General features: G+C 35.9%; 1 protein-coding gene across 7 annotated transcripts in view; it reads left to right on the forward strand.

Annotated features, from left to right (window-relative positions):
• CDKAL1 (CDKAL1 threonylcarbamoyladenosine tRNA methylthiotransferase) overlaps positions 1–14,491 on the forward strand; it is a 689,286-nt gene that overhangs the window by 218,080 nt on the left and 456,715 nt on the right. For all 7 annotated transcript variants that reach the window (XM_077143630.1, XM_077143634.1, XM_077143633.1 and 4 more), the window contains one exon: positions 7,922–8,042. In XM_077143630.1, coding sequence (XP_076999745.1) covers positions 7,922–8,042 — 121 coding nt within the window. The remainder of the gene's footprint in view (positions 1–7,921; positions 8,043–14,491) is intronic.

Genomic DNA, 14,491 nt, shown 5'->3' on the forward strand with positions numbered 1-14,491 from the left:
TTTGCTTTCCCTGCACGCAATGCTTCTGCTAAAACTACTATCTGTGGGCTTACAGAATGCCTTATCCATCGTCATGGTATTCCACATAGCATTGCTTCGGATCAAGGAACACACTTCACAGCAAATGAAGTGCGGGAATGGGCACATGCTCATGGAATTCTCTGGTCTTACCATGTTCCCCATCATCCAGAAGCAGCTGGATTGATAGAACGGTGGAATGGCCTTTTGAAAACTCAATTACGGTGCCAACTAGGTGGCAAAAACTTGAAAGGCTGGGGTAATGTTCTCCAGGAAGCTGTGTATGCTCTGAATCAGCGTCCGCTGTATGGTGCTGTTTCTCCCATAGCCAGGATCCATGGGTCCAGGAACCAAGGGGTGGAAATGGGTGTGGTGCCACTCACTATTACTCCTAGTGATCCACTAGGAAAATTTTTGCTTCCTGTCCCTGCTACCCTGAGTTCTGCTGGTCTACAGGTTTTAGTTCCAAAACGGGGTGTGCTTTCTCCAAGAGAAACAACAGTGATACCACTGAACTGGAAGTTAAGATTGCCACCTGGCCACTTTGGGCTACTTATGCCTCTGGATCAACACACCAAGAAGGGGATTACATTATTGTCTGGGGTAATTGACCCTGACTATCAGAAGGAAGTAGGACTGCAACTACATAATGGAGGTAAAGAAGAGTTTTCTTGGAATATAGGAGATCCCCTGGGGCGTCTATTAGTACTACCATGCCCTGTGATTAAAATCAATGGAAAACTGCAACAACACAATCCAGGCAGGACCACTAATGGCTCTGAGACTTCAGGAATGAAGGTTTGGGTCACCCCACCAGGCAAAGAACCACGGCCAGCTGAAGTGCTTGCTGAGGGGAAAGGGAACATGGAATGGGTAGTGGAAGAAGGTAGTGATAAATATGAACTTCGACCACGTGATCAGTTACAGAAACGAGGACTGTAATGCTGTTTTGTTTGTGTTATACTATTTAAGTTGTAAGATATCAAGTTTAAGAATGAATGTTGCCCAAGGATTTGCACGCTATTCTGGAGAGATTTAATGTGTTTCCAGTTATATGCAGGACAGTTGAGTATTGTCAGGAAAAAAAAAATGTGCGTTTATTTGTTTTCATTTGGAAATTAAGTATGGTCTAAGGTGATATATATATATATATATGTGCCAAGTTGACAAGGGGTGGACTGTCATGGTTAGGGACAGGTGTCAACTTGGCCAAGTTGTGGTACCTGTTCATCTGATTGGGCAAGCGCTGGCCTGTCTGTTGCAATGAGGACATTTCATAGGATTAGGTCATGGTCATGTCAGCTACATCCACAGCTGATTCCATTTGTAATCAGCCAAAGGGGAGTGTCTTCTGCAATTAGTGATGCTAAATCCAATCATGGGAAGCCTTTTAAGGAGGACTCAGAGGAGACAGGTTCCATTCCTGCTTTGGCTGGTGAGCCTCTCCTGTGGAGTTCGTCCAGGCCATCCATTGGAGTCATCGGCTTCGCAGCCTGCCCTGTGGATTTTGGACTCTGCGTTCCTACGGTCACGTGAGACACTTTCATAAATTTTATATTTGCAAGTGTTCCCTGTTGGTTCTGTTTCTCTAGAGAACCCTAACTAATACACCAAGTTTACATTTTTATTCTATTGTCTATGGATTTAAGGAATTAATTTAAAACAGCAACTGTGTTTTGAAGCAGATTTTTTAAAGGAGATGGTATATAACAGAAAAGTTTTTTTTTATTCAACTGGTCTGTTAAAAACAATTGTTCTTCAGTTGAATTTACTTACTTTCATCTTTTGCCAGATACAGCAAGGGACTTTTCTGTTATTTCCTACTTTGTCTTTAGTGTGCTATAATTTTCAACTTAAAAAAAAAAAAAGCTAAAGTCTCTGGATCTTTAATGAATCAATGGATTGGAAAATAAGTCATATCATCAGGCAGAGATATGTTCCTTTATTTGCATGTAGATGGTGAAGATGAATAATTTATCAGATGTTATTAGTGCAGGCTGCATATTACTGAAGACTCAGCAGGATATAATGAAATTTGTCTCATGCTAGTATGAAAATAGCATGCCTTTGCAAAGTCATTATTGAACTTTTGGCTTCTCTCAGAGAACTATTATGTTATCATGCCAGTCTTACTCACCTCTTCCCTAATTGGACATTTGATTGAAGAGTTCACCTTATCTTGAAAATCTGTGATATCTGGTATGTGAAATGCTTACTTGACTCTAGCCATGTTTCTGCAGCAGAGTAAGAGTTTTGAGAATGAGTGAAGTACTTAATGTTTCTTATTAGAGAGATTAGTGCCAAAGGGCTGTGACTGATGGTTTTATTACTTCTGACCATGAAAAGCTGTCTATACAGGAAATACTTCAGCAGTTCATCTTTCTGAAATGAGTGGTAATGAAACATGTATATAATTGCTTAGAATCTTATGTCTCTGCTAATTATGTATTTAAAATACTTTCAAATGATTTTTTAAAAAATTGGGTCTCAATTTGCCTCTGGCATGATGGCATGAGGAAATCGACAGATCTTCTCCCCCAAAATAGTCATGAAGCTGGACAGAATTATTTGAAAGCAAATAATTCCAGCACTTTGAATCTTTACTAAAAGCATACAACAAATTGAAATATGAATATTCATGAAGACACTTAACTTTGGGTAAGAACAGTGTGAGTCTGAGGTGTTTTCATCTGGGGTTACCTCCAGTCCGCCCCCCACCCTCAACTCTGTTTCCAAGGTTGTTCCACTCAGGCAGAGCAGGCTGTGAAAACCAGCAGCTTCCCCACTGCTCTGGGAGAAAGCCCGCTTGGTTTGGAGAACTGTTGGTTAAAGAGGCCATCCTGATGGCTCGTGAACAGGGAAGGCTTGCAGTTCTACACACCTGAAGTCACAAGCTGTTTTGGCATAAAGAGTGGATGGATGGACTAGCCAAGGACTTAACAGTGAATTCTGGGAGGTGAGCTGGTAGTAGGAGGCTTGATAAGCAATCCGCATATCTTGAATTGACTGGTGGTTGTGCACATACAAAGCAGAGACTGGAGTGGGCCCAAGTTACTCACACATATCTGGCTAAAGGAGCCTGCGTGCACATACAGAGGAAATGAGGGACGACCTGGGAAGGCTCAAGGAAAAGTAAAAGATGGAACAGCCTTGAAAATGGCTGAAATTTAGAATGCCTTCCGTGACCCATACACAGATCCATCAGAGAATAGTAAGAATTTAACTAGCTTAAAGTGTTTGAGCAAATGTGTCACCAGCCTTTGACTGAACAAAATATTATACAGACATAGAGTTGATCCCTAGGAAGTTGTACTTGAAAAAAAAAAAAATCAATGGGAATATCAGCCACAACTCATTTGTGCCAGGCAACTTACTGACAACAATAATGGCCATCTTTCACGGGGGTAGGGAGATCAGAATTTAGAATTGCTTTAGTATATTTTCTAAAATTTCCAGTACTCAACAAAAAGCTGAAACAAGCAAAGACACAAAATGTTACCATATTTGCAACCAAATAATATGAGCCCCGAACTGACAAGATTGAACAGAGAAGCAGAGAATTAAAAAGCAGTAGTTGGAGATTTCAGTACCTTGCTTTCAATAATTGTGAGAAGAACAGAAAATCTGCAGGAATATAGCAGACTTGAATAATTCTGTCAACCAACTTGACCGGACATTACAGGACACTCCTCCCAATGGATACAAAATACACAAGGGGACACGTACTATTGACCAACAAACTGTTTTCTGGACCATAAAACAAGTCTAAATAAATGTAAAATATTGAAATTATACAAGTTATGTTTCCTGGTTGCAGCAATTAAATTAGACATAATAGGAACAATCTGGGAAAACCTCAAATATTAGGTAAAGTAACAACACACTTCTAAATAATCCATGGGTCAGAAGAAATCACAAGGGAATTGAAATATTGGTGAACTGAATGAAAACAAAAACACGACATATATGTAGCTAAAGCAATAGAGGGGGAATTTACTGTTTTAAATGCTTATGTTAGAAAAAAAGAAAGTTCCCAAATGAAGAAGCAAAGTTTCAGTGTTAAGAGACTAAAAAAAGAGCGAACTAAACCTGACACAATCAGAATCAAGGTGATAACAGAGATTAGAGCAGAAATCAATGAAATATAGAACAGAAAGACAATATTAGAGAAAGTTTATGAAACCAAAAATTGGTCATTTTAAAGATTGGCAAAATCGACAAATCTTTAGCTAGACTGATGAAGAAAAAGAGGAGGTACAAATTACCAAAATCAAGAATGAAAGAAGGTATCACTGCCAATTTGACAAAATTAAATAATTTATATGGGGGTACTATGAATGACAAATTAGACTCGATCACATGGCACAATTTCTAAAATGGTACAATCTGCCAGGCTGATGGCTCCTTTAAGACCTGAGAAACCAAATTAGTAATTAAAAAACCTTTTCACACAGAAAAGCCCAGATCTGGGTAGTTTTACTTGCCAGTTCTGTCAAACAGGCAGTCTTTCCATTGCATGTTATTGTGTAAATGAAGCTTATGCATAGCAGAACTATCTCCTTGCTTTGCACATTTCTGTGGTAAGACCTCAGTTACTTTGGAAAAACCATGGAAAGCAGCGGCACGAATCTCATATGTGCAAGCTTCCATTAATGTGGTGCTGTACAATGAGAGGACTGTCTGCATTTAAAGAAGAGATGATGTCAATCCTTTATAAATGTTTTCTGAAAATAAAAGCATTCTGAAAATAAAAGAGAACATTTCCTACCTCATTCTATGAAGTCAGCATTACCATGGTACCAAAGTCAAAGATATCACATGAAACAAAACTACAGACCAGTAGTCTCTCATGAACATAGACACAAAAATCTTTTTTTTTTCTTTTATATGCTCTATAGCCGGGGTCATATTTCATTCTTTTTCCATGTGAATATCCCATTATTGCAGCACCATTTGTTGAATTTTTTGTTTTCTTTCTTTCCTTGTTTGTTTGTTTGTTTGGGAAGTGCATGGGCTGGTAATCAAACCTGAGACTCCTGTATGACAGACAAGAATTATACCATTGAACTACCTTTGCTCCCCCAACACAAAATTCTTAAGACAAAATATTAACAAACCAAATTCAGCAAACCTTAGATTCAAAGTATAATTTATCCCAGGAGTTCATTATACTATATTGAAAGAAGAATGGACAGAATGCATGTGATCATCTCAGCAGACACAGAAATAGCATTTGACAAAATCCAAATAAAAATCTCTCAACAAACTGAGAATATGAGGGAACTTCCTCAATCTCATATGAGGCATTTGTGAAAAAATTATAACTAATTATCTCTATTTGGGAAAGTCTGGCTGTTTCCTTCTTATTTGAGTATTTTGCTCTCACCCCTTCTTTTCAACGTTATACTAGAGGTTCAGGCAGTTTACTTAAAAAACAAACAATGAAGACATCCTGATTGAAAAGGGAGAAGTTACAAGTACAAAATTTTAAAGAAATTTTAAAGAATGCACAAAAAAAGTCTTAAAACCAAAACAAGTTTAGCAAGATTATAGGATAAAAGATTAATATACAAAAGTAAGTTGTATTTCTATATATACTAGCAACTAATAATTTCAAAAGGAAATTTAGAAAAGAACTTCATTAATAATGGCATCATAAATAATATAATATTTAGGAATAAATTTAACAAAAGAAGTGTAAAGTTTTGTCCACTGAAAAGTATAAAACATTGAGAAAAATTAGAGATGCAAATAAGTGGGGAGACCTTCTGTGTTCATGGATTGGAAACTTCAATATGGTTTATATGACAGTTGTAGTTTTCTAAGTTGCTGGAATGCAATATACCAGACATGGAATGGCTTTTAAAAAGGGGAATTTAGTAAGTTACAAGTTTACAGTTCTAAACCTATGGAAATATGCAAACTAAGGCATCCAGGAAAAGATACCTTGATTCAGGAGATACTGACTCATCTGGAGTACTTCTTTGAGCTGAGAAGGTTCACAGGTCCCTTGCTGGTTGCTTGCTCCTGGGCTCCATTTCTTTCAACTTCTGTTCCTGTGGGACTTCCTCACTTTGTTTCGTAAGGACTGACTTTCATCTCTTGGCTTCCCTTGTCTCTCTTCAGGTTTTGGCTTGCTTAACATCTCATGGGAAGGCACAAGCACAATACCTGCTTGAGCTCCAAGGGTCTCCAGACATCCTTGTTTCTGCTCTCTCTGTCGGCTCTGAAGTTTCTTTTGGCTCTGTTGTTCCTTCCTGACTCTCCAAAGTATTCCCTCTTTTAAAGAATTCTAGTAAACTAATCAAGACCCAGCTTGAATGGGTGGAGTCACATCTCCATCTAATCAAAAAGTCATACCCATGATTGGGTATGTCACATCTCTGTGGAGATAACCTAATAAAAAAACGTTGCTGCTCTACAGTATTGAATCAGGATTAAAAGAAACAGCTGCCTCCACAAGATTGAGTCAGGATTAAAACATGGTTTTTCTGGGGTACACAGTATTTTCAAACCAGCACAGCAGTTCCTTCCCAATTGATTATAGATTAACATAATCCTATCAAACTGCCAGCAGGTGTTTTTATTGAAATTGATAAACTGATCATAAAATGTCTATGGAAATGCAAAGTGCCTAGTACAGCCATAGTTGGAGAACTTTGCTACTTAATTTCATAGTTTACTATATATAAAGTTATAATAACCAAGACATTGTGGTATTTATATAAGGATAGGCATAAAGATCAAGGGAACAAGTTTGAGTCCAGAAATAAAACCTTTTATTTATAGTCAGTTGCTTTTTGACAAAGTTGTTAAAATAAATTCTATGGAGAAAGAATCATCATCTTAACATACAGTGCATGCAGAAAATTAGATATCTTTATGCAAAAAAAAAAAAATTTTAAAACTTAGATCCTTAGTGTATATAGAAATTAAATCAAAGTGGATCTTAGACTTAAATGTAAGAACCAAAAGTATAACATTTCTAGAGAAACCTTTATGCCCTTAGGCTGGGCAAAAATTTCTTAGTATGACACCAAAATCATGGTCCATAAAAGGAAAATGTGAACTTTATTGAATTGAAAAACAATTGCTTTTCGAAAGACACAGTTTTAGTTTTCCATTCTACTCTAACAAATACTCCACAATGAATTGCTTTAGCAACAGGAATGTATTGGTTTTGGAGCAGGAATCTAAAATCAAGTGTTGGTGAGACCATGATTTCTCCCCAAAGTGGTAACTTTCTGGTGCTGGCTTGCCACAGTCCTCAGGGTTCCTTGGCCTGCGTCTCTGACATCAGTGACGGGGCAGCCTCTGTGTGTGTGTCCCCTCTGGTTTTGGCTGGCTTCTGGCTCCTTTCTTTGGCCTTTTTTTTTATAAAGTCTTTAGTAATATGGATTGTCTGATCCTGACTCAGTTAGCTACACCCTAATAATACCATCAAAAGGTCCTATTTACAAATAAATTTACACCCACAAGAATGCAGATTACAGATATGTCTTTGTTGGAGTATGTAATTCCATAGAAAAGGCTTTTTTTTTTCTTTTTGAATGAGCAATACAGTTGGCAGGAAGGACAAGTGCCCAAGTATATGCTGTGGATACCTGTGGAATGACATTCTGAGGGTATTTTTCTTCTCTCTCTCATCTGTGTCATGTACATTTGAGAATATTATAAGTAAAGTATTTATTTTTAATTTTTAAAACTGTAGTAAAACAGTCTTCAGTGGTCCTCAAGCACAGCAGTATTTCTTAGCTTCAAATGATCATGCCTTCTTCAGATTGTTTTTTTCCCTATATAAGAAAAAATTAAATACAAATATTAGCACATTTGTCGAGAGCAGTAAATTAAAAGTGAAGTTGTGTGACTCATGCTAATATGTACTTACATGCTTTATTTGAAGGTCACTCTGTGAGACTGCTGGGGCAGAAAAAGGATAATGGAAAACGGTTGGGAGGAGCGCGACTGAATTTGCCAAAGATTAGGAAGAATCCACTGATAGAAATCATTTCCATCAATACTGGGTAAGCTTCTCTCAAACTTACTCATAAAATATTCAATATATTGCATGCATTCACTTTTTTTTTCCTGGACATGTAACATAGAAAAATAGTTGACTATTTTCTCAGTGAGGAAAATCACAAAAAAGCGTTAAAACACTTGAATAGAGTGCTCTCAAAAGTGTTTCCTGTATGTAAATTACTGGAATTATGTCTTTGATTAATTTTATTCTTCTCATTTTTGGTAGTAAATATTCTTGTAATAAACATGGATTTCATTTTCCAGCTGTGCTCTTGGTTAACATGTTTTTAAAGAGAGTATTTTATTCTTTGGAATGATTAACAAACCCTTTGCCTATTTTTTCAGTGTGGTAATAGTAAATGTTGCTTAAGATACTAACCATGGTTTGAATATTAACTATCTGAAATGCATATTTAAAATGTAACTCTTATGAATTGAAATTGGTAAAAAAAAAAAAAATTGTCTGAGTATTAAGTACTTTTTTAATTTCACTGACTTGGTCTGAAATCTTGCCTGATTATAAACTTGGTATATTCATTCATACTTTGTTTTATTTGTATTTATTGAATTTGATTTCTTTGATCTTTGATGGCTTTTCTTTGAAAATGACACAAATATGGAGATTTTGGAGGAAATACTGCTTTCTTCACACTTTATGTCATTATAGTCTGAAAATTCGGTGAAACTAAGGACTCAATAGAAATTCCTTAAATCATAGCACGTTCCTACTCATCCAGCGATCACCTCTCTTTTCCAACAGATTTGTTGTTCTGTTCCTATTTGACTTCACTTTTCTTCTTTCTCCCTCTCCTTTTTATTGTTGTCCTTCTCCCCTTTTCTTTGTTCATGCTATTTCCCATTGAGAAAGGCTGAGCTGATCGATCCTTCTTGAGTCTTTGTAGACCTCCTTCCAAGCCAGTGCCTTCATTTCTCCTGCACTGTGGCAGCTGCATAGTCACTCGTCCTCTTTTCTCTAGTCCTATCACTTGCCACATCCTTCACACCACTGCTGAAGACCAGAGAAGGTTAGTGAAAGCCCCACCAGAATGACTTTTGGTTGATTTTGTGAATTTATCATGGAGCAAGGAAGATCTGTCATTCAGTACTGAAGATTCAGAAACCTGGACTCAGCAGGCTAAGAAACTGGAGATGTTTTCATGTGAAAATGTATTAACATTGAGAAGTGTGGTTGTCATTTTAATGGAACAAGCTGACATGTTCTCTTTCTGCAGCCTGAGCCATTTTATAAATATAGGACTGTTTGGTGTTCCCTCTATCTTGTTCTCTTTCCCCAAATATCACATTGCTTTTCTCAACTCTTTTGGGTTATTACCTTTTCATTGAAGACTTCCTTATTATCCCATTTGCAATTCAAGCATTCCTACATTACCTCTCCTCCTTATTTGCTTTACTTTTTGTTCCAGTCCTTATCAGTACTGGAATATATGTGTGTGTACACAGACACACACACACACACACACACACACACACACACACACGCACATATATTTCTTTTTTCCCATAGATTTTAATCGTCTCCTCTCATTAGCATGTAAGCCCCATGAAGACAAAGAATTTTGACATTCTTTTTTAGCTCTGTATCCCCATAGAAAAATGTAGACAGTAAGAATTTAATCAATATTTATTCATTGAACAAATGGATCATTGAGTTATGTGATTTGAAAATTTAATGGGATTATGCTAACTTTTCTTCACAGTGCAGATACCTCGCCAATTGGACAATATAATACTTGGAGTTTTCTGATGAAGACACACTGTCTCCTTAACAGTCCCTTTTCAGGGACACGTGCAGGAGTGATCAGTCCCCCTTTGGCTAGACACTTTCCTTTAACTTAATATTTCACTCAGGGTCTGCCAAACCTTGTCAGATTAGTATCCACTTCTTCCCTTGAGGAGTCTTTGCAGCTACAGTTGACTTGAGTCATTTTTTTATTTTTAGAGGAGTTTCAGATTTACAGAAAAATTGTGCAAAAATTATAGTTACTATACACATGCCTACTGTTAACACCCTGCATTAGTATGATACATTTGTTAATTAAAAATTAATTAACACATTAATTTGTTTAAAAATTTATTTAGGGCAGTGCAACGGTGGCTCAGAGGCATAATTCCCACCTGCCATGCCATAGACCCAGGTTTGATCCCCTGAGCCTACCCATGCCAAAAAAAAAGTTAATTTAACAAATTAAAATTAATGAGAGAATATTACTGTAATTTTACCAACTATAGAATGTGGTTTACATTACGGTTCACTGTGTTTAACAATCCTAAGGTTTGTTTGTTTTTTCATAATTTAATTTTATTAATATATGTACAATCAAAGATTTCCCCTTTTAGTCACAAATATCGCTGTTATGTTCACGTTGCTGTGCTACCATCACCACATCATTACCATATTTTTCCATCACCCCAAATAGAAAAACTCTGTACAATTTAGACATTTACTTCCCCTTTTCTGCTTCTACCCTGGCCCTGGTAACCTGTTTTCTAGTTTCTGACTCTATGAAGTTGCCCTTTTTAATTATTTCATACTAGTGAGATCATAAAACATTTGGCCATTTGTGTCTGGCTTATTTCACTCAAAATGATATCTCCATTTATGTTGTTGCATGTTTCAGAACTTCATTCCTTTTCACAGCTGAATAATATTCCATTATATGTAAATGCACCATTTTGTTTATCCATTCATTGATTGATGAACAGTTGTATTGTTTCTTTCTTCAGGCAATTGTGAATAATGCCACCATGAACTTTGATGTGTAAATATCTGTTCTGGAGGCCACACTTTCATTTTTTGGGTAGATATCTTGTAGCCAGATTGCTGGATCATACACTAATTCTATATTTCACTTTCTGAGGAATCAGTAAACTCTCTTCTATAGTAGCTGCCCCGTTACACATTCAGAAAAACGAGTTTTCCCACATACTCTCTAACACTTAATTTTCATGTTTTTAATAGTAGCCATTTCAGTGGGTGTGAAATGGTATGTCATTGTGGTCTTGATTTACATTTCCCAAATGGCTGATGATGTTGAGCATCTTTCTATATGGCTTTTGGCTCTCTGTATATCTTCTTTGGAGGAATGGCTATTCAGGTCTTTTGCCCATTTTTTAAATTAGGCTGTTTGTCTTTTTTTGTTGTTGAGTTGTAAGATTCCTTTGTATATCTGTATTTTAAACCCTTACTGGATATATGATTTCCAAATATTTTCAAACATTTTGTAGGTTGTCTTTTTACTTTTATGATAAAGCTCTTGGCACAGGTTTAATTTTGCTGGGTTCATTTATCTAATTTTTCATTTGTTGTTCATTGTTTGGGTGTAAAGTTTAAGAAACCATTGTCTAACAGAAGTTCCTGAAGACTCATCCCTAAGTTTTCATCTAGAAATTTTATAGTTCTAGTTGTTAGATTTAGGTCTCTAATCCATTTTGAGTTGATATTTGTATATGGCAGGAGGTAAGGGAATCACTCTTTTTCATGTGGAAATCCAGTTTTCAGAGCATCATTTGTAGAAGAGACTGTAGTATCCTTTCCCAATTTGAGTGATCTTGGCATCGTTGTCAAAAAGTAGTTGACTATAGATATGAAAGTTGACTTCTGAACTCTCAATTCTATTCCATTTGCCTATATATGTGTCCTTGTGCCTGTTTTGTTTACTGTGGCTTTGCAATATGCTTTAAGATCAGGAAGTGTGAGTCCTCATCTTTGTTTTGCTTTTTCAAGATGGCCTTGACTACCTGGGGCCGTTTACCCTTCCATATAAATGTAATTATTGGCATCTCCATTTCTTCAGAGTAGCCTTTTGGAATTTATATTGGCATTGCATTGAGTTTATAAATCACTTTGGGTAAAATTGACATCTGAACCATATTTAGTCTTACAATCCATGAACATGGAATGCCCTTCCATTTGTTGAGATCTTCTTTGATTTCTTTTAGCAATGTTTTGTAATTTTCTGTGTGTGAATCTTTTACAGTCTTTGTTCAATTCATTCCTAGATATTTCATTCTTTTAGTTGCTATTATAAATGGAATTTTTTTCTTGATATCCTCCTTAGATTGTTAATTCCTAGTGTATATAAACACTATGATTTTAGCATGTTGATTTTTATCCCTCCACTTAAGAGAATCTGTTTATTACCTCTAGTAGGTTTTTTTTTGTGTGGATTTTTCAGGATTTTTTGTATATGGGATCAAGTCATCTGCAAGTACGGAAAGTTTTACTTCTTCCTTCCCAATTTAGATACCTTCTCTTTCTTTGTTCTTGTATAATTGCTCTGTCTAGAACTTCCAGTGCAGTGTTAAATAACAATGGTGACAGTGGGCATCCTTTTCTTATTCCCAGTCTTCAGGGAAAAGCTTTCATTCCATCACCATTGAGTATGATGTTAGTGGTGGGTTTGTTATATTCCCTTTCTCCAGTTGAGGAAGTTTCATCTATTCCTAGATTTTGAAATATTTTTATCAAGGAGCGGTGCTAGATTTTGTTCAATGCCTTTTCTGTGTCAACTGAGATGATCTTGTGGTACTTTTTTCTCCTTTCTTTTCATATTGTCTATTATGTTAATTGATTTTCTTATGTTGAAACACCCTAGATACTTGGGATAAATCCCACTTGACTTGTTGTGTAACAAGGTCTGTTGTTACTGCTGAATTTGGTTTGCTAGGATTTTTGCATTTGTATTCATAAGGTGTATTGGTCTATAATTTTCTTGTGGTATCTTAATTGGATTTGGTATGAGGGTGATGTTGGCATCATAAAAAGAATTAGGGACTGTTACCGCCTCTTCAATTTTTTTGGAAGAATTTGAGGAGGATTGGTGTTAATTCTTCTTGGAATGTTTGGTAAAATTCACCTGTACAGTCATCTGGTCCCGGGTCTGTCTTTGTTGGGAGATTTTAAGTTACTGATTCAATCTCTTTATTATTTATTGTGGTTTTCATTTTCATTCATCTTAAGATATTTCCTAATTTCCCTTTTCGTTTCTTCTTTGACCCATTAGTTGTTTAAATGAATGTTGTTTAATTTCCACATATTTGCTAATTTTCCATTTCTCCCTGTTATTGACTACTAGCTTCATTGCATTGTGGTGAGAGAACATACATTGTATGATTTCATTCTCTTTCAATTTATTGAGTGTTGTTCTGTGACCTAACATACGGTCTGTCTGTAGAATGATCCATGAGCACTAGAGAAAAATGCGTATTCTGCTGCTGTTGGGTGAAATGTTCCATATATATGTGTTAGGTCTAGCTGGTTTAGGTTATTGTTCAAGTCTTCTGTTTCCTTACTGGTTTTCTGTGTAGATATTCTATCCATTATTGAACATGGTGTATTGAAATCTCTTACTTTAGTGTAGCATCATCTGTTTCTCCCTTGAATTACTTCAGTGTTTGCTTCATATATTTTGGGACTCTGTTGTTAGATGCGTTTCTATTTAATTGTTATATCTTCTTATTGAATTGACTTCTTTTATCAGGATATAATGTCTTTCTTTGTCCTTCATAACAGTTTTTGACTTAAAGTCTATTTTATCTAATATTAGTGTGGCTACCCCAGCTTTCTTTTGGTTACTACTTGCATGGTATCTATTTTTTTCCATGCTTTTACTTTGTCTACTTATGTCTTTGAATTTAAGTTGAATCTCTTGAAAACAGCATATAATTAATTGCCTTATGCTTTTTTGTCCATTCTTCCAATCTCTTCCCTATGACTAGGGATTTAATTCATTTACAGTTGAAGTAACTACTGGTAGTGCAGTTTCCTTCCAACATTTTGAAATTTTGTCTTTGTAAGTCTTATGCCTATTTTGATCCTCAATTCTTCCATTAACGCCTACTTCCATATTTATTTGGTGTTTCTGTTTTGTACTATTTTGAATCCCTTCTCATTTCTTTCTGCATATATTTTTCATATATTTTCTTTATGGTTATCATGGGTTAAAATTAAAAATCCTAAGTCTGTAACGGTCATATATGATTTGATGCCAACTTAGGATCAATTGCATACACATACACTGTTCTTCACCTCCTCCTCCCATTGTGTTTTTTTTTTTTTTGTAAAAGTAAGAAGTATGTCCAAAGCCCTTCATGTATCATTACTTTTTATGTATTTGCATTTTAGCACTTGTAAGAAGCAGGAAGTTGAGTTATGTAACAACAAATACAATACAGTAGTACAGGCACTTAGAATTGCCCATATAGTTACCTTTACTGGAGGTTTAATTTCTTTCTGCTTCTTTGATCCATGTTCTATTTTCCTTTCCTTTTAGTCTACAGAACTCTCTTTAGCATTGCTTGTAGGGTAGGTGTGATGATGAAGTCCTCCAGCTTTTGTTTATATGTGAATGTCTTAACCTCTCCATCCTTTTTGAAGACAGTCTCACTGCATATTAAATTCTTGATTGGCAATTGTTTTCTTTCAGTGCTT

This window comes from Tamandua tetradactyla, chromosome 25, assembly GCF_023851605.1.
Source record: "Tamandua tetradactyla isolate mTamTet1 chromosome 25, mTamTet1.pri, whole genome shotgun sequence".
Classification (NCBI taxonomy): Eukaryota; Metazoa; Chordata; class Mammalia; order Pilosa; family Myrmecophagidae; genus Tamandua; species Tamandua tetradactyla.